A 25,715-nucleotide genomic window follows, 5' to 3' on the forward strand; every position below is an offset into this window, starting at 1 on the left:
TATCAGGTCAAGTGCCGCAAGCGCCATGGATATCGACCTGCGCTGTGTGTGCCATTGATACCATTGGGCACCAGAGTTGCAAACTAGCACAGCCAATGCTGTTGAGAGGGGCACCATCGAAGGACCTGGCACTTATGCTCAAATCGAGTACTGGGGCGCCATGGAAACCAAGCGCTATCAAGCCCCATGGATGCCAGCAAGCACCATTGGAGCCCTAGATGCTATTGAAGACCCTGTCCGGCATCAGGCACTAGAGTTGGCTTCAGGTGTCAGGCACCTTGACATCACGTGCCATGGATACGGTCAGGTGCCATGGTAATCAGCAAGTGTCTGAAATATCATGTGCCTGGGTTGCCATCATGCACCATGGTCACCACAGAGTAGCATGACCACCATCACATGCTATGAATGCCATAGAAAGCCAGAAGTGCCAATGAGTGCCAGGAGCATCTTCCACACTGTGAGTGCCCTCGCTGACAAGCATGTAAATGTTGCAGGATGCCAGGGGCGCTGCCATCAAAGGGTGCTTCCAAGTGACCTAGGGCGATGCAGTCTGTGCTGCTGTCCTCACTTGAGTGCTGTGAGCACTGCTGCCACCATAGAGCATCATCGGGACAATGAACACTTTAGACAGGTTTGCCACTGGTGGGAGTAATTCGTGCCTCCGATCATACATACCGCCAGAATGCTACCATTGCTGTCAGCACTGTGGAGTACTGGGTCCTGGGGGTGGCGATGTTACCATTAGCACCGCAGGCACTGTGGACACCATTCCTGTTGTGGAGGGCGCCTGGGTGCTGTAGACTCCCTAAGCGCCACTCCTTCCATTGCATTGTGGTAGGTGCTATCAAAGGCATCTCTGGTGTCTTGCATAGTCTCCATGTATACCAAGATATTCCTTCCATGCCAGACTGCCTATGCCAGGTGCATCATTGTAGTTGCTCTTGATTGCCATCAGCAGTAGTGCCATGGGCACCATCTTGTGACTTCATGTGTCTAGTGCCTGCGGGTGCTATGACACCAATGGTAACACCTTGAACAACGTCCACCACTGCAGTTTTTGTGCCCGTCCAGGCCATGGCATGGTCTTCTAGGCCCGCAGACGCTTTCTTTCCATGCATGTGCATCACTGTCTGCTCAATGGAGTATTGTAGCGTGGGTGCACAGCACTACTGTTGCATGACGCAGATTCTGTGAAGGGATACCTCCATTGGCATGTGTGTCTGTGTGTTTTTGTGCCAGAAGACATCATATACCCCTGCACCGTAGTCACCTGTGCACTGGGATGTCTTGGCCAAGAATGCATTCCTGTTCACTCCATTTTTGAGATGATACCAGAGATAGATCTCCCTATCGAGGGGATAGGCCCTTACCAGCCGTCTTTTTACTGGCCTCCTCCTTTATTGGCTTACATTCTGGACCCCCTTTAGGGGGAGCCTCCAGGGCACATTCCCTCTCCAATGCATGGCTCTGACTGGGGCGATGATATATAGCCCTTGATTTGCATGAATCAGTACAGCAACATAGCCAGCTGGATCACCTTCGCTGTCCTTTCCTGCACTGGGTTGCCTTGTTGGCCCTAATGTCTGACTGGGCAGCCACCAGTGGCTATCCTTGTTGCTAATAGAACCTTATAGGTTGGCAATTGTGCGCCCCACTCTCATCCAGGCAGTGGGAAAGTTTCCAGAATTGAACCGATCCAGTTGAGCAGTATGCTCTCCTCCCACCTTGGGGATGAGAGGTCTATTGGCTTTCGAGGGGTACCCTCAGTAGGTTCCCTCTTAGTGCCTTATTTTCTGCTTGGGAAAATGATTCTTTTACACAATGAAAAAGAGAGTCTAAAAATCCCAATCTAAAGTGAAACAACCAAAAACAAAGTTGGGATTTCAACAACTGAATTATAACAACTCTGCTCAAAGTGAGCTCAACTTATAGAAAGGTGTCAGCAAGCCTGACGACATGTCATGCACCGAAGTGCTAGGACTGCCCAGACCAATCAATCATCCACCTTCTTGGAAAGAAATAATTTTTTTGAGTTTTTTTTCTTTAAAGCAGTTAAAAGCAAAAACGGTCCCAAGTGTTATCAAGTAGCGAACCCAACAACATGACCAGTGTTTCGCTGGAAAGCTTCCTCGGGGTAAATTTAAATTTAATAATCCACTGTGACTGAAAGCTAGAAAATACAATACATTTCAAAAACATGTCTTCAAGATGAAAGGTAAAAAACAGTGCTTATCTTGGAATCGGAAATGTCATTTATAATGGGACATAAAACCTCAACGAAATCTCAAAAAGAATCACTGAAGCCACAGTCGCATTCTTCATATCTTCATATAACACACAATAAAGACTTCATGAGTTGCTCCACCTGCAATAATCAAAATACATGATAGTAATGATGAAATGACATTTAACATCACCCTAGGAAAACACTGAAATCCAACTCAGCATTCAGTCCTGATGGTGCAACCGAGTGCAGTTTAAAGATCCACTTTAGCTCAAGCTTCAACAATTCGCAGTTCAAATCCCCACCTTGCCCATGAGCAAACAATTGATCTGTTACACAAAACCGCAAATCATCAAATACATGGGACTTTTCATCACAATGTGCCACCAGGAGTTCATTAGAGCGGTGATGCAGTAAATTAGATCTATGTTCGATCATACGGATTTTAACTGTCCACTTAGTCTTGCCCCCTCCTAAATCATCTCGCAAGGACATATTGATTATTGCGGGTGTTTTTTGTCCAAAGACTATTTCTGCTATTTTTACATTCTTTTTATAACAAAAAGTATACACCTTATATTAAGGATCTGCCAATTTGCAAACGTTTGCCACCTATTAAATTACTGTCTCCATCCAGGTTGCATCCCAGCTTTCAATATATCAGATTAATTATGGAACACATCTCTAAAGACAATCTGTGCAGTAGCATCCTGATTTATAAGGCCTGTGATAGAGTAGCTAAGTAGGAGTAGTTTTTAGTAATGGATATTATAATAAGGAATTAAATAGGAACTAGAGAGGAAAATCTTAATCTATTTACTCAAACTGGTGACTATGATTTAAAAGAAATATTCTTGATAGTATTGTTTGTTTTGTCTCTTACACTTTTTATTTTCTTCCCTTCAGGGTTGAGGAGTTCATATGCCAGTCAGCAGAGCCAGCTTGGGCAAGAACTACGTTCTGCCGTATCTCCTGACCTGCACATCACCCCGATTTATGAAGGAAGGACGTACTATAGTCCAGTATACCGCAGTCCAAATCATGGGTCAGTTGATCTGCGCCATGGGTGCCTGGCAGCAGTTTATCGAACTGGGTCAGGTAGGTGTGTGTTAAAGAACACCATTCTTACTCTCTCCTGGATAATTTTCCCCTATTGGTAAAACTTAGTGGAATGTTTGGTCAACTCAGGACAAAATTCTTCTTGTAGCTAAACAGAGCAACATTTTACTGCATTGTTAAATCAATTGCATAAAGGATCCAGACACAGTGATTCATTTTATGCATGACAGAAAGTTAGCTATAATACACGTTGATAAATGCAGCTTCCTTTTGATAAAATTTGAAAGATTATCAAATTATATGGCAGTAACCAGAAGCAATTCTGCAATAAATATAAATAGAAAAGAACAAAGAACATGCTTTAGAACGTCAGTAGTATTTTAAAACAGATATAGCAGGTTTAGTAGCTCAGAGATGATAAAGAATAAATAAACTCTTGGGAGTCTGAAATCCTGTTTGCTCTTTAGTGTTCATTTGTCTGTTTCTGAGCCAATGAATATATTTTTATTTTGATGGCCCATGTAAGAAATATAGTATTCTTTTTAAGGGCCAGGCACTGATCCCAAGGCAGGTAGTTCATGGAATGTTTTCAAAATAAACCTACAAAAAGTCTCAATGATCTTTTTAGTTGCTGCAAGTGTAAGTTGCAAACTAAGTAGTCCAGATAAAGAAAAGCCTAATGTTCCTTTTTTCCCCCCCTGAAACTATTCTTATCAAAGGGCTGTCTTCCTCAGCTTTAGAGTCAGGGTTGATATGAAAAGATATATTTTGAACAGCACATGAAGATCGTATTAACTGCATTCTTCACAAGTTTGCCTATCTGACACCATTGTGACCGTATCTAGAGTGCACAGCATTCACATTTTACAGATTTATTTATTAAGATTTATTAATCGCTTAATCTTAAGCCGCCTAAGTAATGTACATAAAACATACAAATCTCATACGATTAACACTAAAGTAATAACAAAAACATAACATTGTGTTGCAGATTCTTGAGTTCAGTAAGTTCCAATAGAACAGTTAGATGTTTTTGAAAGGTTTTTAATATGTGCTATTACTAGGTATGTGTACTCATTTTGTTTTGATTCAATACTTTATACACACAAATATTTTATGCACGTAAAATCATATTATGCACATTAAAATGCATTTTACGTGCATAAGTAATGAAACAAATTGAAATTAAAACCCACAATGAAAAAAAAGGAAATACAATTTTTCCCACACACGCCGCTATTACAGCAAATGTGCTTCATTAATCCCAGTTTAGTATAGTAACTTTGATCTTTGATTATTAAACTTCATTATAACATTTCTGTAAAAAGTATTTTGTAAAGGTAAGAGATGTCATAGGATATTATTCAAAAACTGAAGGTTTTATTATGAGCAGCTCTGATTATCCCTTTTTGTGCAAAACCAGCAAATAATTCTAATTCATGCTACTACACATAAACACTATATAAACACATATGACAGTCCCTGCTGTATAGAGCTTACATTCTTGTCAGGGCTAACATATATGACAAATGAGTCTATGTGAACGTGTTTATTATAGAGAAGTGGTTAAGATTTAAAAGAAGTCTGACAGGTGAATTTTTTAAACTGGATTTGAGTATAGCCAGAGAGGGACAGTGACGTACCAACTCAGGAAGTCTATTCCAGATCTATGGCACGGTAATGTGGAAAGCACAGAGCCGGGAGCTGGAGATGGAGGAAAGAGGCACAAATAAGAGCGCTTTACCTTATTCACAAGGAAGGGTATAGAGTAAGAAAAATAAAGATAGGTAATAAGCTGCAGAGTGAATGAATTTATAGGAGTAAGAAGCTTGAATTGTATGTGGCAGCATATGGGGAGCCAATGAGAAGTGGGATAGCATGGTCAAAATGATTAAGGAAGATTAGTCTAGCAACTTTTATTTTGAATACAAGTGTTTTCAGTAGCCTTAAGTAGGTGGTGATAAGAGAATGGATGAGCATTTTGATAGCATGCTGAGAAGGAAAGGGATGGATTTTAGCAATGTTAAGAAACAACTTACCTGAACTGTGTTTGGAAACAACTTACCTTAGCTGTGTTTTGAATGTGTGTAAAAGAGCACGGCATTGAAGATGACCTAAAGATTACAGGCCAAGGGGACCAAGAGAATGGCATTGCTAACAATATAAAGATGAAGAGGAAAGAGATAGTAGGATTGGGAGGAAGATAAGTTGTCTTGGGCATATTGCGCTCAAGATGGTGGTGGGACATCAAGAAGACAATGTGAAACAAGCAGAAGTTAGCATGTGGCACATTTAAAACTAATCGGAGAAAGTTCTTTTTCACTCAGCGCACAATTAAACTCTGGAATTTATTGCCAGGGGATGTGGTTAGTGCAGTTAGTGTAGCTGGGTTTAAAAAAGGATTGGATAAGTTATTGGAGGAGAAGTCCATTACCTGCTATTGATTAAGTTGACTTAGAAAATAGCCACTGCTATTACTAGCAGCAGTAACATGGGATATACTTGGTTTTTGGGTACTTGCCAGGTTCTTATGGCCTGGATTGGCCACTAATGGAGACAGGATGTTGGACCCTTGGTCTGACCCAGTATGGCATGTTCTTATGTTCTTGAGACTGGATTCTTGGTGAAATTTCTGGAGAACTTAGATCTTGGATTATTCAGCATAAAAATTGTAGTGAAAGCCATGGAAGGAGATCAGAGTGCTAAGGGAACTACTGTAGAGGAAGAAGAGGAGGGCCCAGTACAGAGCCTTGGGGCACACAGAATGATAGATATAGAGGGAGAGCCACCAGAGGATACAATAAAAGTACAGTTGGGAGGGGGAAGAGTAGGAAGACATGCAATAAAGACTTTGGTTTTTATTCATAAGTACTTTTGGAATATTTCTAAAGATGTTCTTTCACAATGAAAGTGTAGAGTATATTGTATAGATCAATGAAACAAGCTCCATCTTTAATACCTTTTGCTTGTATTTTTTAAACATCAGAATATGAAAAACGTGCAAGTTCTGAAGGGTTGGGTTTTTTTTTTGGGGGGGGGGGGTTTGGATGGGGGTTTTTTTTTGTTTTTTTGTTTTGGTTTTTTTTTTTTTTTTTACAAAGTACTGTGGAGACCTAAAATAGGGTGTGAAACTATGGCCCATGGGCCAGAACCGGCCTGCTGCCACCATTTTTTTGCAGCCCACCTATATGTATCCTGAGTTCTCATATCTCTAGCCTGCCAGTGCCATCCTCAGTCTGCCTACTCAAGGTCACACGTATCAAACAGATCAAGGATAGAAACATGATGACAGAAAAAGACCATTATGGCCTATAACATCTGCCGATCCATACCAACTATTCAGCTTTACAATTCCTACCTCTCTCTGAGATCCTCTGTTTTTCCAAAGCTTTTTTGAATTCAAATACTGTCCTTGTCTCCAGTACCTCCATGGGGAGTCTGTTCTATGCATCCACTACCCTCTCTGTAAAGCATTATTTCCATAGATAATGCCTTAGTCTGCCTCCTTTCACGCTCATTCCTGGTCTCTTTCTAGAACCTCCTTGCCTTTCAGAGAGACCACTTTTGCATGGGAACCTTGTAGATATTTAAATGTCTCAATATCTCCCCTATCCTACTTTCCTCTAAATGGTTCTGGTACAGGGAGAGAGAGAGGCCCTTGGAGCTGCTGGCAGAGCTCATCCTACCAGCGAACAAAGAATGGAAAAAGCCCCCAGGGCTGCAAGCAGAGCCTATCCCACAGGCAGCCAATGAGTAAAAGAGGCTCCTTTTGAGTAAGAGCGAGGGAAAGATCATGTGTGAGTGAGAGAGATGTATATGATATACACACATGCTTTAAGGGGTAATCTCACAGCTTCTGGTACAGATGAGAGCCAGTAATGTGGCCCTGGTTAAAAAAAAATAAAAGCTCTTCCCACCTACCTGTGGCCTAAAAATATTCCATCTCTGCTTTAAGGATAAAGTGATAAAGATCCAAACAAACAGCCAAAAAGCCATGTTCTTTATCAATAAATGGGGAGGAACCGGCTTTTTAAATTTTTGTAAAAAAAAGCCTGTAAAATATGGAAATGGGCAATTTCCCATAAGCTATATCTAATATCCATCTATCACCGAGGGAGCCGAATCTGAACAGCAGACACAGTCACCATTAGGAAGCACAGGGAATTTATCAGATTTGGAGCACTCCGCAGGTTGATGTCTTTACAATACCATTGAACAACACAATCATCTTCTGCTCCATGCCATCAACAAGGAACAGTCTAGCAACAGATGCTTTTTTTCAATCCCATGGAATTAAGGACGACTTTATGCATTCCCTCTGATTCCAACAAATTAAAAGCTAAGAAAAGCAAAAAAATAAATTAATTTTGATAGTCCCTTTATTGCCAAATCAAATTTTTCTATAGCTTTAACACTTAACTTCAGCGGTCAATAAAATTAGGAATATTTTCTCCTGGGGGAATTCTATGCAAAGAAATTGGAAAATTCTCTGCACAACAATTTAAAATTCTGCAGAATTCTGCATTCTTTATATTGGTCAAAAAAACACAGTATACGTCAATCTTTAAGTAATTAACATTTTTTGTGTATTACATTTTATTACTTAAAGATGCAGAGTTTTAAATATTTTGAGCAGGATTTCCCTAGAAGTACATCGTAAGAGTGTCCCTTCCACCCTCATGCTCGACTCCCCTGGCCAGTCTCCTTTTACTTTGCCTTCTCAGGCCCCCCAACTCCTCCACCCTCCACTACTCTCACCTTCCCCTCTAGACTTAACCCCTTCCACTCTATTTCCACTCCCAGAGTTTGACCCCTCTTTCAGTACTGCCTCTCACACAGGCTCCCTCTCTCTTGCACACACACCCACAGAGACTCCCTTTCTCTCTCACACATACATTCTGCACGGGCTCTCTCTCACACACACCTCTGCACATTGGCTCCCTCTCTCTCACACACATACACCGGCTCCCTCTCTTTTCTGTCACACACAATCACACACACATCCTTTCACTCAGGCTCCCTCTCTCACAAACACCTTCACTCACATACACACACCCTACCCTCATATGTGCTCACACGCTCCGCTGCTTTCTTCTTCGTCATGATGCTGCACACTAGAGCCTGCTACTTCCTTCTTTGCTGTGAGCGAGATGGGCTCTGCTTGTGGCACCTGGGGCTTGCTGCTTCCTTCTTGGCTGCAAGCGAGATGGGCTACAATTTCGGCACACTAGGCCTGCTCCAAATTCTGCACAGAAAATTGAAATTCTGCGCAGGAGGGGAATTCTGTGCTCTGCAGTATTTTATTTATATAAAGGCTTATATTCCACACCTTTCAGTCAGTGTTCAGTGTGGATTACAGCAATCAATATTAAAATTACAGTAAAAATATTAAAAATTTACAAAAAAAATCAAAGCATAAAATATAGAAACAGAAATGACGGCAGAAGAAGACCAAATGGCCCATCCAGTCTGCCCAGCAAGCTTTCACACTTTTTTTTTTTCCTCATACTTATCTGTTACTCTTGGCCCTTATTAGTAACTTTTTGGTTCTAGTTACCTTCCACCCCCGCCATTGATGTAAAGAGCAGTGCTGGAGCTGCATCTATGTGAAGTATCTAGCTTAACTGGTTAGGGGTAGTAACTGCTGCAATAAGCAAGCTACTCCCACGCTTATTTGTTTACCCAGCCTGTGCCATTCAATCCTTCTTGGATGTTGTCTGAATATAAATCCTCTTTCCCCCCTGCCGTTGAAGCAATGAGTTGCACTGGATATGTATTCCAAGTGAAGTATCAGGCTTAATTTATTCGGGGTAGTAACCTCCATAACAAGCAAGCTACACCCATAATTATGTTTACCCAGACTATGGAATTCAGTCCTTGTCGGTTGTTGCCTGAACATAAATCCTCTTTCCCCCCTGCCGTTGAAGCAGAGAGCTATGCCAGATATGCATTGAAAGTGAAGTATGAGACTTATTTGGTTTGAGGGAGTAACCGCTGCAACAAGCAAGCTACTCCACCGGTTTTTTTGTGAATGCAAATCCTTTTTACCACATTTCCTCTTGCTGTTGAAGCATAGAGCAATGCTGGAGTCGCATTGACAGTGAGTATATTTATTGAATAAGGGTATTAATCTCCAGGTAGTAGCTGTCATTCCTGTAAGCTACCCCCATGCCTCTTCTCTACATTCACATCCTCTAGACTTTGTGGATCCACAGTATTTATCCCATGCCCCTTTGAAGTCCTTCATAGTTTTGGTCTTCACCACTTCCTCCGGAAGGGCGTTCCAGGCATCCACCACCCTCTCCATGAAGAAATACTTCCTGACATTGGTTCTGAGTCTTCCTCCCTGGAGTTTCAAATCGTGACCCCTGGTTCTTATTCTGAATACAACCATGGCCATCACTCAAAGGCATCCCAGAACAGGACTGACTTTGTGTCTTCTGAAGTCCTTTACATCAGAGTTCTTAATTGATCAGGGAGAGAGTTCCACAAGACAGCTCTGTGAGTGGAGTGGCCAAGAATCCATACTGTCTGAACTCGACTAGGAATATCTGTAAGAATAAAAACAAAATAAAATTAATGGAAATTATGGAAGCCTTCTGGGGTGCCATCCTTGCTTCTAATGTATGAAATACAGGCAGCGAATGCCAACGCCCGAGTCATCGAATTGCCCTGACCAGGAAACAAGATGGCTGCACAATTGGCCACACCAATTTGGAAAGGGTGCCATATTAATTAGATTGCAAACTGTCAGCCTCAAGCACCCACTTGAAGGCAGACATGAATTGGAAACAGCTGAGCGGGAATAAGACCTCATGTACTAGAAAATGACTACCTCTGACCAGTTGCAGTGCTAAGTACCTACAGTAATGTTAATGACCTGGCATGTTGCAAGTCTAGGCACTGTAGTCAGGGAAAGGTGCTGACCTTTCCCACTCTGGTCAGTCTTAGAATGCTGTCTTAGAATGCTGGAGAATGCTGGTAATCAAAACTACCGATAGGGCCATACCACTGGGGTAGTCAACCTTGAAGGTGTGTGCCACCAGCTCCCCCAGCCTCAAGGGCACAAAGAAGGTGACACTGAATGCCACTCAGAAAAGCACAGTCTCATAAGGTGAGGCAGCTACACCTAGAAGTGCCTGCCAGAGCTGAGCAAGTAGGGCATGAGTAATTGGATAGCACCCATTGATACGCGGGCCCTCTTCCTACATCCACGCAGCTATTACCTGCTTCACCACAAAGGAGGTTGCAGGGTTAGGCCAATTCCTGGCTTTAATAAAGAAAACTGTTTGCTAAGTGGAATTTAATGCTACCTCTAGGGATATCAGCCTTCCTAGCTGCAAGGGATGTATTATAACACCAAGAAATCTGATATGAACCCCCCGCCCCAACCTCTACCAGTTAAGGAGGTTACCGCATCAAATCCTTGCATATAGATGCCTCTGGTAGCAGGGGCAATGGACCATTGCAGCATATCCCATGGCTCTTTAATACAAAGAACCACAGATGTTCTCGCACGGGCTGCCCCTGCCGATCTGCTTCTAATGCCAGTTCCTGAAACTAGGACCATTTAAAACAAGAAAGAGAATCCACAATCTTGTTATGCGCTCCAGGTATTTGACTTGCTTAGGCAGTAATATTCAGACGTAAACACACCCGAACAGTTTATCGGAGCAGCTCAAGACACAAATGGGCACTTTGCAGACTGGGAATTGATGCAATCAACAGGAGAGTTGTTGCACCAGAGCACCACTCTTCAGTTGCATAAACTGCTACCCCAAACATATATAAAGCTACCACAATGGGAAAGAGATTCTCCGCATGACTCCGTGCTTGGTCCAGTCAGGGGGCCACCTAGAAGCACACAGAGCTCTGCAAAATTATACCCCAAAGCCAATAGCTCTGACTGCATCTGAAAAGAGTTTCAGGTCCTCGCTGGAGACAGCCATACCACCATACCATTAAAACTCCAGGAAGTGGGACCAAATGACCAAATCCTCTTTGATAGCCCTACTGACCCAAATGTGGTGATGGTCCTGCTGCACACTTCTGGTAGATAGAATGGGATGCCCAAGGAAGACACAACCCATGGGAACGATTTTAGTGGCAAAAGCCAAGCTGCTGCTCAGTGATCGCATCTGTTTGAGTGTGATCTTGGGCCTCTGAATGATATTCTCCACCAAAGTGGACAGTGCTTCTGGTTTGTCCAGGGTTAAACGGGATACCATTCCCCTGGAATCTAGCTCCTCTGCCCAGGAAGGTGATGACTGCAGAGGGTAGCTGAGATTTATCTACAGCAAGAAGAATTCCAAACTCGCCAGCAACTTCTTGAAAGAGCTTGAAAAGCTGCGTACATAGCGGGGATCCTTCCAGGCTAACAAAGAAGAAATCATCGAGATAGTAAATGACGTCAACTCCAGCGCACTGCACGACCACCCAATGCATAAATGTATTAAACATTTCAAAGTAGGAACACCCTATCAGCATGCACCTATCAAAATTAAATAAATTTTAATATTTAAAAAAAATAAATAAAATAGGCACCTTTGAAATGAAAATCCAGAAGAGGAAAGTAGTCCGGGTGGACCAGAAAAAGATGAAACACTGACTCATTATGTACCTTCTCCATAAGCACGCCCACAGCCACAACGTCTGAGCAGCTCCACTATGCCTCCTATGTCAAAGGAGGCATAGTGAACAGTTCATTCTTCATGTGGGATAAACAGGTTCAGAGTAATCTGGATACAAGAGGTTGTGTATCAGACATTATTTTCCTAGCTCCTTCTTAGGAATAATTGCTAATGTGGAGACCAGCATGGTAGAGAAGGGGTCTAGAGTGAAACAGACCACAAACTCAACCTACCAGAACCTTCTTTCACAATTTTCCCCCAATGATGGCTGCCAGATGGTGAACTGAATGAGTTTGGTGGGTCCGGGCTATCTGAAGGCTTGCTTTAAGAGATCTTGAATCTGTCCCAAACACCTCCCGACTACAACTTGGCATCTCGGGCTTCAGAATGTATGGAAAGTCAGATCTCCATGACCTCCCAGCAAACCGGCGTTTGAGCCCTCGAGACCAGCAGGGTATTACTTTCCGGTGCCACTGGCTCCCTTTCATTGATACTTGACAAATGGGTGAGGGTCTGCACACCTAGTAAATGCTTAAAATGGCAGTTGGTGAAGGTGCAGTTGTTTCGAAAGAATGCTGGTGATTTAAAGGTGCAGAGTTCCCTCTGCCCTGCTGAATACTGCTGGCTGGTCCATGAAAGGCGTACGTGGCCCTCCATCTTTCGTGGGCCTTGAGAAACATGTATTTGCCTAGACGTATGTGTAAGCCACAAGTTAGTGTCCTGGTCTAAATTAGCATATAATATAGTGTTTTTGGAGTTCTCCTCCCCTTTTATGTAGATGAATTTTTAATAAATGCCGATTGCTGTGAGATGTCCTGCGCAGACTGCAAGGCCTGCCTGCCATGTATATGTGTGTGTGTGTGTGTATATATATATATATATATATATATGTCATTAGGCAGCTAGCTGCTGACTGTTCCAGGATTGGCCGGCTGGCTGGGGCGGGGGATAGGCACAAAGTCCCTCTCCTCTTTGGATTGCTAACATGCCTGCCAAAAGAGTTGGCCTCCACTTGCAGCTGCCTGGGGTTATTTAAAAAATTTTTTTATATATATATATATATATATATAAATATATTTTTTTTTAATATATATATAATTTATTTATTTTTTTTTTTTTTTTAAATAACCCCAGGCAGCTGCAAGTGGAGGCCAACTCTTTTGGCAGGCATGTTGGCAATCCAAAGAGGAGAGGGACTTTGGCCGGCTGGCTGGGGCGGGGGATAGGCACAATCCTGGAACAGTCAGCAGCTAGCTGCCTAATGACATAGCTGTGCAGCCCATATGGCCCGGAAGACCATGTGCTGGGGGGAAGAGACAGAGTATCACCCATCCTCCACTCGCCCTCTCTCCCCAGCCAAGGGCACAGCATGGTGTGTGTGCACGACCAAGGAGAGGGAGGGGAGAACACTGGTGGCCATCAGTGGTGGGGAGGCCCGGTTGCCCCGTTACCGGTGGCAGCACACACCACGGATGCCACAGCTGCCCCTTTTCGTAGATTTTATAAGAGCCTTGCAGCTCTAGTGACTTACCTCTGCACAAATGAAAGCTTGTTAAGAAAAACAATTTTTATTAAGTTAAGAGATCCTTGGAATCCTTATCTAAGCATAGTTCTGTTTCAGCTCCTGAACTTGCCATTTGAACTTCTAGCAATAGCAGATCTAAAATTCCTTTCTTGGAAGGTTTTGTTTTTGATAGTTTGTAACTTCTGCATGAAGAGTAAGCGAGCTGCAGTCACTATTCTCATACTTGCTGTATTCCCATATTTTCCAGAACAGAGTAGTTTTAAAAACTCTTCCAAAATTTCAAGCAAGAGTGGGCACTCAGTTTCACTTAAATGAATCCATTGTGTTGCTAGCAATTTTTCCAAGACCACATGCCAATAAGGGCGAACAGGCTCCTCATACGCTTAACTGCAGAAAAGCTTTAGTGCTTTATTTTCAGAGAACAAATTCCTCTAGAAAGTCTTCAAAGCTATTCATTTTCTTCAACCAAACAGGGATTTTCAGTTACAAAAGAACTCTTTCCATGTGGGTTTCTGATTGCATCTCATACAGATATTAATACCAGTCAAAGATACGTTAGAAAAAAATTTCCAAATAACGGAAATGTATATGAATATTATAAAGCAATTATTATCGCAGATGAAATTAAGTCTTAACATTGAAAAAACAGAGATAATGCTATTGGAAAGAAAAAGAGGAATGAGCAATGAGAACCATCAGTTTAAATATGAAAACAATCAAATTACGATGGCCACAAAAATCAGAGATCTTGGAGTTGTCTTAGACCCAGAACTGAATTTTAAAAAACACATAGAAACAAAAACAAAAGACTTTTTTTTTTTTTTAAATTATTGTTGCTAAGGAGATTAAAACCACTTTTGAACAAAAAAGAATTCAGAACAGTATTACAAGCACTGATTTTTAGTGGCATTGATTACTGCAATGCCTTACTACTATATGTATTCTATATGGAGACCCTTGCAAATTCTTCAGAATTCAGCAGCTAGGATACTAACCGGAACTCGTAAACATGACCCCATAACACCAATACTCATTGATTGACATTGGCTACCAACTGAACAAAGAATACAATTTAAAATTTTGACAATTCTACACAAGGCAATACATACAGATCATACAGAATGGTTGAATGCTTCCATAAGATTACATCCTCCACAGCATAATTTGAGATCATCAAACAAAGGACTATTGGCAATCCCATCACTATCATCTGCTAGACTAACAGCAGTAAGAGAAAGGGCATTATCCTTCGCAGCCCCTAAGATCTGGAACACTCTACCAGTGGAATTAAGGTTAGAAATAAGACAGGCAGAATTTGAAAAACTACTAAAAACATGGTTATTCAAACAGGCCTATACTGGGGTAGATTTTCAAAGGGATACGCATGTACCCCCCGAAAACCTACCCCAAACCTCCCCTGCGCGCGCCGAGCCTATTTTGCATAGGCTCGGAGGCGCGCGCAAGCCCCAGGACGCGCGTAAGTCCCGGGGCTTGCATGGAGGGGCGTGTCGCGAGTGACACGGCGTTTCGGGGGCGGTGCCGAGGGCGTGGTTTCGGCCCGGGGGCGTTCCGGGGGCGTGGCCGTGGCCTCTGGACCAGCCCCTGGACTGGAACATGGAGCGCGGCAGCCGGCCCAGTGCGCGTAAAGTTATGCCTGCTTCCAGCAAGCGTAACTTTGCCGATAAAGGTAGGGGGGTGGTTAAATAGGGCCAGGGGGGTGGGTTAGGTAGGGGAAGGGAAGGTGCGGGGGGGTGGAAGGAAAGTTCCCTCCGAGGCCGCTCTGATTTCGGAGCGGCCTCGGAGGGAACAGAGGCAGGCTGCGCGGCTCGGCCCGATTTTGGGCAGCCTTGCACGCGCCGACCCTGGATTTTAATGGATACGCGCGTAGCCGCGCGTATCTATTGAAATCCCGCGTACTCTTGTTCTCGCACCAGGCGCAAACAAGAGTACGTTATAATTGTTTTACTTATGGAAATTGTTTTTATGTATTTTAACAAGATTGTAAACCGATGTGAAGGTTTGGTCCATTCACCAGTATAGAAAAATGTAATAAATAAATTATACTTATTCAGGACAATTTCTTTAATCTGAGATGAATTCCTATGAAGTTACGGCAACGACAGCTTCCTTAGCCTATTTTCGCTCTGCTTCCACAGAATATATTTGAAACCTGGTCTTCTGTCCACACATTTAACTGCTCATTACTGCCCGGTCAAAGTCAACAGATTTGACCAAGCAGCTCTCAAAAGCTTGTTTAATTCCTCCAACTCTCCCCCCTCCCCAGCCTTTTCTAGCACAGGTTGTATATTGTTTACAACTGTATACTATATAAGAACATAACGTGTTTTCATGCAGCCTTCAGCTTGGGAATCCCCACTTGTGTGACTGATTAATTTTCTGCTTATCCATGGAGAAAGCAGTGTCACTTACTTTGTAACAGGTTCTCTGTGAACAGCAGGACAAATCGGTCACATAATCCCAACCTCCTCCCCTTAGAATTAAAGGGGAGGAGGACCGAGGACTACAAGGACCGAGGACACTCGCGCAGTGGTGGCTGCAAAGAGGTCCCCTCACCTACCTCAGAAAAGCTCTGAGATAGCTTCTTTCGTCTCAGCACAATCGGCTAATGTCCGCCATTCATGTGGCTCGTATCTCCTGTCTATGGAGCATGCCTGTTACAGATGAGCAACTTTGCTTTCTTAGGAGGTAATTTTCAAAGGAGTTATGAGTGTAAATGTAACATCATATCGTAGCAATTTTCAAAAGCTATTTGCTCGAGTAAAAGCTTTATAAAATCAGGCCCTTAGTTTATTGCTGTCATAGACATTGTAATATCACTCTTAGTTACTATAGGAACTTAAAATCTGTTCTGTTTTTTTTCAAAGTATTTTGTGGTTTGGTCCTGATGACTATCCATTCTGGTGAGAGTTAACAGTCCCAGCAGCTCTATTTCCTCAGTGCTAGGATGCTCTCTGTACACCCCACCCTCATCTGCCCGCACCCTCTTTCTCTCCATTCTGCCAACTGCTCATTACTTTCTTGTATTACCTACCCCATACCCATTCTACACACCTGCTCAGCATATATACTTTCTACACCTCTTCACATTACCCTCTCTCTCCCGTCCTAATGCCAGGTTGCCTCTGCTAACAGCCCCATGCCTCTTCACCCCCTTTGGCTGCCAGCGGAGATGGGATTATTTCTCCTCTTCGGCCTCTAACCAGGATGGGCTCCACAATCAGCCAGGGGCCTTGTGCTAGTGGGATTTTTCAGTCTCTCCCCCCCCCCCCCCCCCCAAGGTTTGGCGCTCTAGCTGACTTCCTAATAGAAGCACTGGCCCTGCTTTTAGTACATATACTTTACGCTAGCTAACTATCCAAATAGCTAATTCTCAAAAATAAACTTCCAGGTGTGCATATGCACTTTGAATCTCCATGGGCTATTGATAATTGCCCACCATGCATATGTACATTAACAGGAAATAGCCTTAAGATGACCCTTAATTTATATGGAAAAACGGAGCTGTAAATTGCTTCCCCATAGGTGTAACAAGTTGATTACTTCTCAAAGGTTGTAATTTCAGGGAGTCAGTTGTGCAAATCAGCCTTTCATTTAATCAACTTCCTCATAACGTGAGCAGTCAAGACCAGTCCCAACCTCTCTTCTGACCTCCACGAATAATTACACTGTTCCTTTTAGAAATAATGACTACAGCTTTATCACAACATGGAAACAATACAGCTGGACCCAGTCAGTGTCCTATAGGTATATTGGACCGTCCACCATGGGATGCAAACTGAACTGTCATGATTGCACATGTTTTCCCTGTTCAATAGAGACTGCAGCGAAAGCAAGCATAGCCCAGTCCCAGGGGAGGAAATTGTTGGGGGCCCTCTGTTTTGTGACCAAGCTATAGAGCCACAATGCTGTGGGGCCATACCTCAGCTCCTGCCTCTTGCTTCCAGTGGACATCTTCATATTCCTAGGGATCTCTCTGGAGGGTATGTTCCCCTGTTCATCTAAATGAGCCCATGGAATCCTATCTTGCACACCCCAACCCCTTTGGCTCAGTTATCCTATTCAGTTTGTGAACATTATAGAAGCATTAAAGTTCACTGTGACAAAGCAGTATAAATCTTTTCAGTGAAACTAACAAACCATTTGTTCATTATTTATTTTATTTATTTATGCTTTTGATATACTGTCGTTCCAACAGAAGATCACACCGGTTCACATAAATTGCATTCGATTACATTGTATAATGTATTAACAGGTTCTTTTTTTTTAAAGTAATTTTATCTATTTTAATACTATTGAATAATCAAAACATTCAACGTTAATCTAATATTGATATTTACTGTTTCAGTTTTGAATAGATTTTAGTCAATAGAACATAAGAACATAAGAACATGCCATACTGGGTCAGACCAAGGGTCCATCAAGCCCAGCATCCTGTTTCCAACAGTGGCCAATCCAGGCCACAAGAACCTGGCAAGTACCCAAAAACTAAGTCTATTCCATGTTACCATTGCTAGTAATAGCGTTGGTTATTATCTAAGTCAACTTAATTAATAGCAGGTAATGGACTTCTCCTCCAAGAACTTATCCAATCCTTTTTTAAACACAGCTATACTAACTGCACTAACCACATCCTCTGGCAACAAATTCCAGAGTTTAATTGTGCGTTGAGTGAAAAAGAACTTTCTACGATTAGTTTTAAATGTGCCACATGCTAACTTCATGGAGTGCCCCCTAGTCTTTCAATTCAAAGTTCTGCCCTTTGGTCTCGCCTCCGCGCCCCGTGTCTTCACCAAGTGCTTGGAAGTGGTGGGGGCACACCTGTACTGCAAGGGGGTACATGTGTTCCCCTACTTGAATGACTGACTCATCAGGAGCCTCTCGAGGGAAGGATCCCTTAGGGCCCTTCGTTGACAGTCTAGATGCCCAGTCACTGGGTTTTCTCATCAATTATCCAAAATCCCAGTTGACACTGTCCCAGCAGCTCAGCTTTATTGGGGCATGCCTGGATACCATGATGGGCAGGCCATTCCTCCCCTGCGATTGTGTGACAACTCTGGCGGGACTAGCTCAGTCCATTCGCCACAGACAGATTGCCTCCACCTGCCTGCTTTTGCGGCTGCTGGGCCACATAGTGGCATCGGGGCACGTCACCCCAATGGCCCGCCTTGCCATGAGGGTGACAAGGTGGACTTTGCGCTCCCAGTGGCATCGGGCCTCTCAGGAGCTTTCCATGCTAGTCTGGATAACCAGGCCTCTCAAGGATTCCCTCACATGGTGGGAACAAGAAGCCAACCTGGGGAAGGGCCTTCCTTTTCAGGCCCCTCCTGCTTAGGTGATCCTCACCACCAATGCCTCCAACATCAGTTGGGGTGTATGGTCACCGCACACAAAGGGTGTGGAAGAGGCAAGATGCCAGATAAATTTCCTGGAGTTGCGGGCGATAAGTTATGCCCTATATGTTTTCCAGGACCACCTGTCCCACAAGGTTTTCCTGATACAGACGGACATCCAAGTGGCCATGTGGTATGTGAACAAGCAGGGGGGGCACAGGCTTCTATCTAGTCTGCCAGTAGGCCGTTCAGATTTGGGCCTGAGCCCTGTCCAGGGACATGCTCCTATGAGCAGTATACCTGGCAGGGATAGAGAATGTGGTGGCGGACCACCTAAGTCAGGTGTTCCATCCCCATGAGTGGTCTCTAAACCTCTCCGTGGCAGATGAGATCTTCCGCAGGTGGGAGTCTACCGGATGTGGATCTCTTTGCCTCCCCTCAGAACCACAAGGTGAGTCCCTTCTACGCCCTCTACAGGGAGGGCAGACAGCCAGCTTTGGATGCCTCACCCAATCGTGGAGCGCAGGTCTCCTGTATGCGTATCCTCTACTTCCGCTGATAGGCAAGCCCCACATTAGTCGCGACAGATCTGGTTCCCAATCCTGCGTGACTTGTCTGTTCAGGAGCCCATATGCCTGGGCACTTCTCCTGACCTCATCACGCAGGATCAGGGCAGAATGCACCAAACAAACCTCTGGTCATTGGCACTTACAGCCTGGATGGTGAAAGGCAAGTGTTTCAGTCCCTCGACCTTTTGGAGAATGTGTCGCTGGTCCTAGTAGCTTCTCGATAGCCTTCTACATGAAAATCCTACCAATTGAAGTGGAGGTGGTTCTTAGCCTGGTGTGTGAAGCACAGTCTTGACCCTTTCCTCTCCCACACTACGGCTCCTGGATTATCTATGGCATCGCTCAGAGGTGGGGTTGCAGACTACTTCGATCCGAGTTCATCTGAGTGCCATCAGCGCCTACCACCAAGGGGTGGGTGACACTCCAGTCTAGGTGCAGCCATTAGTGGGGCGCTTCATGCGAGACTTGCTACAATTGAAGCCTCCACTGCATCCTCCTGTTGTGACCTGGGACCTCAACATGGTGCTAGCATGGCTCATGCAGTCTCTGTTTGAGCTTATGCATTCCTGCGAGCTTAAACACCTCACCTGGAAGGTTATCTTCCTGATGGCGATTACCTCCGCCCACAGGGTCAGTGAGCTGCAGGCCCTGGTGACTTATCAGACTTATACCAGGTTCTTCCACGACAGGGTGGTGTTATGCACGCACCCTAAGTTCCTGCCTAAGATGGTGACTGACTTCCACCTGAATCAGTCTGTGCTACCCACCTTCTTTCCGCGGCCACACCCAGGTGAGTGGGCTTTGCACACCTTGGACTGCAAGTGTGCTCTGGCATTTTACCTGGGGCGCACAGCAGCCCACAGGCAGTCCACGCAAGTCTCCTTTGACAAAAATAGATTTGGGGTTGTGTTGGGCAAGCAGATCCTGTCCAATTGGTTGGCGGACTGTATCGCTTTCTGCTATGAGCAAGCGGGCCTTCCACTCGGAGGCCAAGTAAAGGCTCATTTAGTGAGAGCTTTGGCAGCATCAGTGGCCCACTTCTGTGTGGTCCCTATTGCTGAGATTTGCAAGGCCACGACATGAAGTTCCCTCCACACGTTTGCAGCCCATTACTGTCTGGATAAGGATGGTCGATAGGACAGCACCTTCGGCCAATCTGTCCTTCGTAACCTGTTCCAAGTATGAGAACCCAACTCTCCCTGCCTGTGGACCAATATGTGGTTCATGCTGCTTCCCATTGTTGCCAAGTGCACCCTTGTTGTTGTGCCTGGTGCACGTTATTAGGTGTCTGCTGGCCCTGTACGTTCCGGGGGCAGCCTGCAGCTTGGTATTCACCCATATGTGAGGACTACCATCCTGCTTGTCCTGGGAGAAAGCAGAGTTGCTTACCTGTAACATGTGTTCTACCAGGCAGCAGGATGTTAGTCCTCAGGAAACCCACCCGCCACCCCACGGAGTTGGGTTCATCTCAGGTTTGTTTTATTTTTTCACTCATCTTTTTCACTTTGATATGAGACTGAACGGGGATCCCGCGTGGCTGCAGGGATAGTGGCATGCTGGGCATGCTCAGTGTGCCAGTCAGAGTTTCTAGAAACTTTGACAAAAGTTTTCTGTACCGGGCTCCATCTGATGATGTCACCCATCTGTGAGGACTACTACCATCCTGCTGTCCTGGGAGAACACCTGTTACAGGTAAGCAACTCTGCTTTCTTTAGACCAGACAGATGAATTCCGCTTCCTTCCCTTGGTTGCCAAATGATTGTGTTATGGTCCTTCTGCGTGGCTTCGTGTTCCAAGGGTTACTGGTAAGTGTTAGTCCAGACCCTAGACTAGTGTTAATGAGTTCTTTGTCTGAGCTCAGTGTTTCCTATTGGCTGACTACTAAAATGGTTATCAGTTATTAATCAAGTGTTTGTTAGTCTGTCCACAGTTGGCTTTTCAATAGAATACTGGTAGTCTGATGTCACTGCAGGAGTATCTATACTATGAAGTCAACTTTCCGCAGTCTCCATCTGCTGTAGAGGTACACAACCCACTGGTTCTGAATTCATTTCTCCGGTCTAATGAAAAGGAAATTATCAGGTAGGTAGTAATTTCTCAGTATTGTCCAATCTTTTAAAGCCATTCACTGTTATTGCTGCAAAATTCTGAATAAATTGTAACTTTTTATTGACTTGGCAGATAAACTAATATAAAGGGAGTTAAAGTAATCTATTTGGGAAGTTATCAGTTTGGGTCACTTTTTTTTTAAATCACTGGTTATCAAATATGAATCAGATGTGTAATGCATGAAATACTTTTTTTTGTAAACCTTAGCATCCAAGTTAAATTCTATATTATACATTTTGGCCTTCAGGACCACCAGAGTATTTTCTAAGTATAAATTTGAAGGGAATTGTGTTTTCTGATTCAAAGAAATTCTGATGTGTTAACATTTAATTTTAACATATTGTTCTCTCATCCAGTTAGAAATAGCAGGCACAGAAAGGCCCTTATTTGCCTTGTTGGTCTTACTTGCAGTTGCAATCAAAGGAAAATAAATTTGAATATCATTTCCATCAATCTTATAACTTAAACCAATTTTCCCAATGGAGTCAAATGATTTAAAAAAATAAAAAGTGAGAACAGCCACTCCTGCAGGGATGCCACAAGATATAAGGTCCAGGGTATGGATGTGTACTTGCCTGCAGCCACTTTCTGGAATCAGCCTAAAAGAAAGGAACATAAGAACATAAGAACATGCCATACTGGGTCAGACCAAAGGTCCATCAAGCCCAACATCCTCTTTCCAACAGTGGCCAATCCAGGCCACAAGAACCTGGCAAGTACCCAAAAACTAAGTCTATTCCATGTAACCATTGCTAATGGCAGTGGCTATTCTCTAAGTGAACTTAATAGCAGGTAATGGACTTCTCCAAGAACTTATCCAATCCTTTTTTAAACACATCTATACTAACTGCAACAACCACATCCTCTGGCAACAAATTCCAGAGTTTAATTGTGCGTTGAGTAAAAAAGAACTTTCTCCGATTAGTTTTAATGTGCCCCATGCTAACTTCATGGAGTGCCCCCTAGTCTTTCTACTATCCGAAAGAGTAAATAACAGTTTCACATCTACCCGTTCTAGACCTCTCATGATTTTAAACATAGAAACATAGAAATGACGGCAGAAGAAGACCAAATGGCCCATCCAGTCTGCCCAGCAAGCTTCACACATTTTTTCTCTCATACTTATCTGTTTCTCTTAGCTCTTGGTTCTATTTCCCTTCCACCCCCACCATTAATGTAGAGAGCAGTGATGGAGCTGCATCCAAGTGAAATATCTAGCTTGATTAGTTAGGGGTAGTAGGGGTAGTAACCGCCGCAATAAGCAAGCTACACCCATGCTTATTTGTTTTACCCAGACTGTTATACAGCCCTTATTGGTTGTTTTTTCTTCTCCCCTGCCGTTGACGCAGGGAGCTATGCTGGATATGCGTGAAGTATCAGTTTTTTTTTCTCCCCTGCCGTTGAAGCAGAGAGCTATGCTGGATATGCGTGAAGTATCAGTTTTTCTTCTCTCCTGCCGTTGAAGCAGAGAGCCATGCTGGATATGCATTGAAAGTGAAGATTCAGGCACATTTGGTTTGGGGTAGTAACCGCCGTAACAAGCCAGCTACTCCCCGCTTTGTGATTGCGAATCCTTTTTTCTTCTCCCCTGCCGTTGAAGCTATGCTGGATATGCGTGAAGTATCAGTTTTTTTTTCTCCCCTGCTGTTGAAGCAGAGAGCTCTGCTGGATGTGTGAAGTAACAGTTATTCTTCTCCCCTGCCGTTGAAGCAGAGAGCTATGCTGTATATGCATTGAAAGTGAAGTATCAGGCATATTTGGTTTGGGGTAGTAACCACTGTAACAAGCCAGCTACTCCCCTCTTTGTGAGTGCAAATCCTTTTTTCACATTTCCTCTTGATGTTGAAGCTTAGAGCGATGTTGGAGTCACAGTAAGCATGTGTATGTTTATTGAATAAGGGTATTGTGTCCAGGCAGTAGCCATCATTCTGGCGAGTCACCCACTCTTCATTGGCGGCCTCTTGACTTTATGGATCCACAGTGTTTATCCCACGCCCCTTTGAAAGTCCTTCACAGTTCTGGTCTTCACCACTTCCTCCGGAAGGGCATTCCAGGCATCCACCACCCTCTCCGTGAAGAAATACTTCCTGAATTGGTTCTGAATCTTCCTCCCTGGAGCCTCAAATCGTGACCCCTGGTTCTGCTGATTTTTTTCCTACGGAAAAGGTTTGTCGTTGTCTTTGGATCATTAAAACCTTTCAAGTATCTGAAAGTCTGTATCATATCACCTCTGCTCCTCCTTTCCTCCAGGGTGTACATATTTAGATTCTTCAATCTCTCCTCGTACGTCATCCGATGAAGATCCTCCACCTTCCTGGTTGCCCTTCTCTGTACCGCTTCCATCTTGTCTTTGTCTTTTTGTAGATACAGTCTCCAGAACTGAACACAGTACTCCAGGTGAGGCATCACCAAGGACCTGTACAAGGGAATAATCACTTCCCTTTTCTTACTCGATATTCCTCTCTCTATGCAGCCCAGCATTCTTCTGGCTTTTGCTATCGCCTTGTCGCATTGTTTCGCAGACTTCATATCATTAGACACTATCACCCCAAGGTCCCTCTCCTGCTCCGTGCACATCAGCCTTTCCCCCCCCCCCCCCCCCCCCCATCGAATACAGTTCATTCGGATTTCCACTCCCCATATGCATGACTTTGCACTTCTTGGCATTGAATCTCAGCTGCCATGTCTTCGACCACTCTTCCAGTTTCCTTAGATCCCGTCTCATTCTCTCCACTCCTTCGGGCGTGTCCACTCTGTTGCAGATCTTAGTGTCATCCGCAAAAAGACAAACCTTACCTTCTATCCCATCCGCAATGTCGCTCACAAAGATATTGAACAGGACCGGTCCCAACACCGATCCTTGCGGTACACCACTTAAAACCACTCTCTCTTCAGAGAAGGTTCCATTTACCATCACACATTGTCTTCTGTCCGTCAACCAATTTGCAATCCAGGTCACCACCTCGGCACTCACTCCCAAGCTTCTCGTGTTATTCATCAGTCTCCTGTGCGGAACCGTATCAAAAGCTTTGCTGAAATCCAAGTATATGATATTGAGCGCTCTTCCTTGATCCAATTTCTTGGTTACCCAGTCAAAAAAGTCAATCAGATTTGTCTGACAGGATCTTCCCCTGGTGAATCCATGCTGCCTCTGGTCCATCAATTCTCCAGACTGTAGATAGTTCACTATTCTCTCTTTCAGCAGTGACTCCATTACTTTTCCCACCACCGAAGTGAGGCTAACCGGTCTGTAGTTGCCAGCCTCCTCCCTGTTCCCACTCTTGTGAAGCGGGACCACCACCGCTCTTCTCCAATCACTCGGCACCACTCCCGTTTCTAGGGATCTATTGAACAGGTCACACAGCGGACCCGCCAGAACATCTCTGAGCTCCCTCAATATCCTTGGATGAATCCCATCAGGCCCCATGGCTTTGTCCACTTTCAGGTTCTTTAGCTCTTCCCACACATTTTCTACTGTAAAAGGATTTTCATCTATTCCACTTCCCTCCAGTTTCTTGTTGTGTAGAGATGGTCCTTCTCCAGGGTCTTCTTTAGTGAACACAGAGCTGAAGTATTCGTTTAATATTTCTGCCATTTCTTCGTCTCTCTCCACACATTGATCATTACCACCTTTCAATTTCACTATACCACTTTGGACCTTTCTCTTTTCGCTGATGTATCTGAGAAATGTTTTGTCACCATTTTTTATCTCCTTGGCAATCCTCTTTTCCGCTTGACTTTTTGCCAACTTGATTAATTTCTTTGTCTCCCTCAGTTGATACAAATATTCTTCTTTGTGCTCCTCCCTTTGGGATCCTTTATATTTCTTGAATGCTGTTCTTTTAGCTTTAATTTTGTCAGCCACCTCCTTTGAGAACCAGATAGGTTTCAGTTTTCTTTTGCTTTTCTTTACATTTCTAACATATAGAGCAGTTGCCTTGGTGATTGCTCCTTTTAGATTGGTCCAATGCTGATCCACATCTCTCTCGTTCTCCCATCCTTTAAGTTCTTCCTCCAGGTACTTCCCCATTTCCTCAAAGTCTGTGTTTTTGAACTGTAAAACTCGGGTCTTTGTGGTTCTTTTCCCTATTCTTTTAGTGATATTAAACCATACCGTTTGATGATCACTGCTGCTGAGGTGGGCGCCCACCTGGACATCTGAGACATTATCTGCATTAGTGAGCACTAAGTCGAGTATAGCTCCTTCTCTCGTGGGTTCCAACACCATTTGTTTGAACAAAGATA

General features: G+C 43.9%; 1 protein-coding gene across 7 annotated transcripts in view; it reads left to right on the forward strand.

Moving 5' to 3' along the window:
• PKP4 (plakophilin 4) overlaps positions 1-25,715 on the forward strand; it is a 578,155-nt gene that overhangs the window by 294,035 nt on the left and 258,405 nt on the right. For 6 of the 7 annotated variants that reach the window (XM_029605538.1, XM_029605537.1, XM_029605536.1 and 3 more), the window contains one exon: positions 3,134-3,325. The exons of the other annotated variant lie outside the window; for it this stretch is intronic. In XM_029605538.1, the coding sequence (XP_029461398.1) occupies positions 3,134-3,325 (192 nt within the window). The remainder of the gene's footprint in view (positions 1-3,133; positions 3,326-25,715) is intronic. 7 annotated transcript variants of the gene reach the window in all.

The sequence above is a fragment of the Rhinatrema bivittatum genome, chromosome 6 (genome assembly GCF_901001135.1).
Source record: "Rhinatrema bivittatum chromosome 6, aRhiBiv1.1, whole genome shotgun sequence".
NCBI lineage: Eukaryota > Metazoa > Chordata > Amphibia > Gymnophiona > Rhinatrematidae > Rhinatrema > Rhinatrema bivittatum.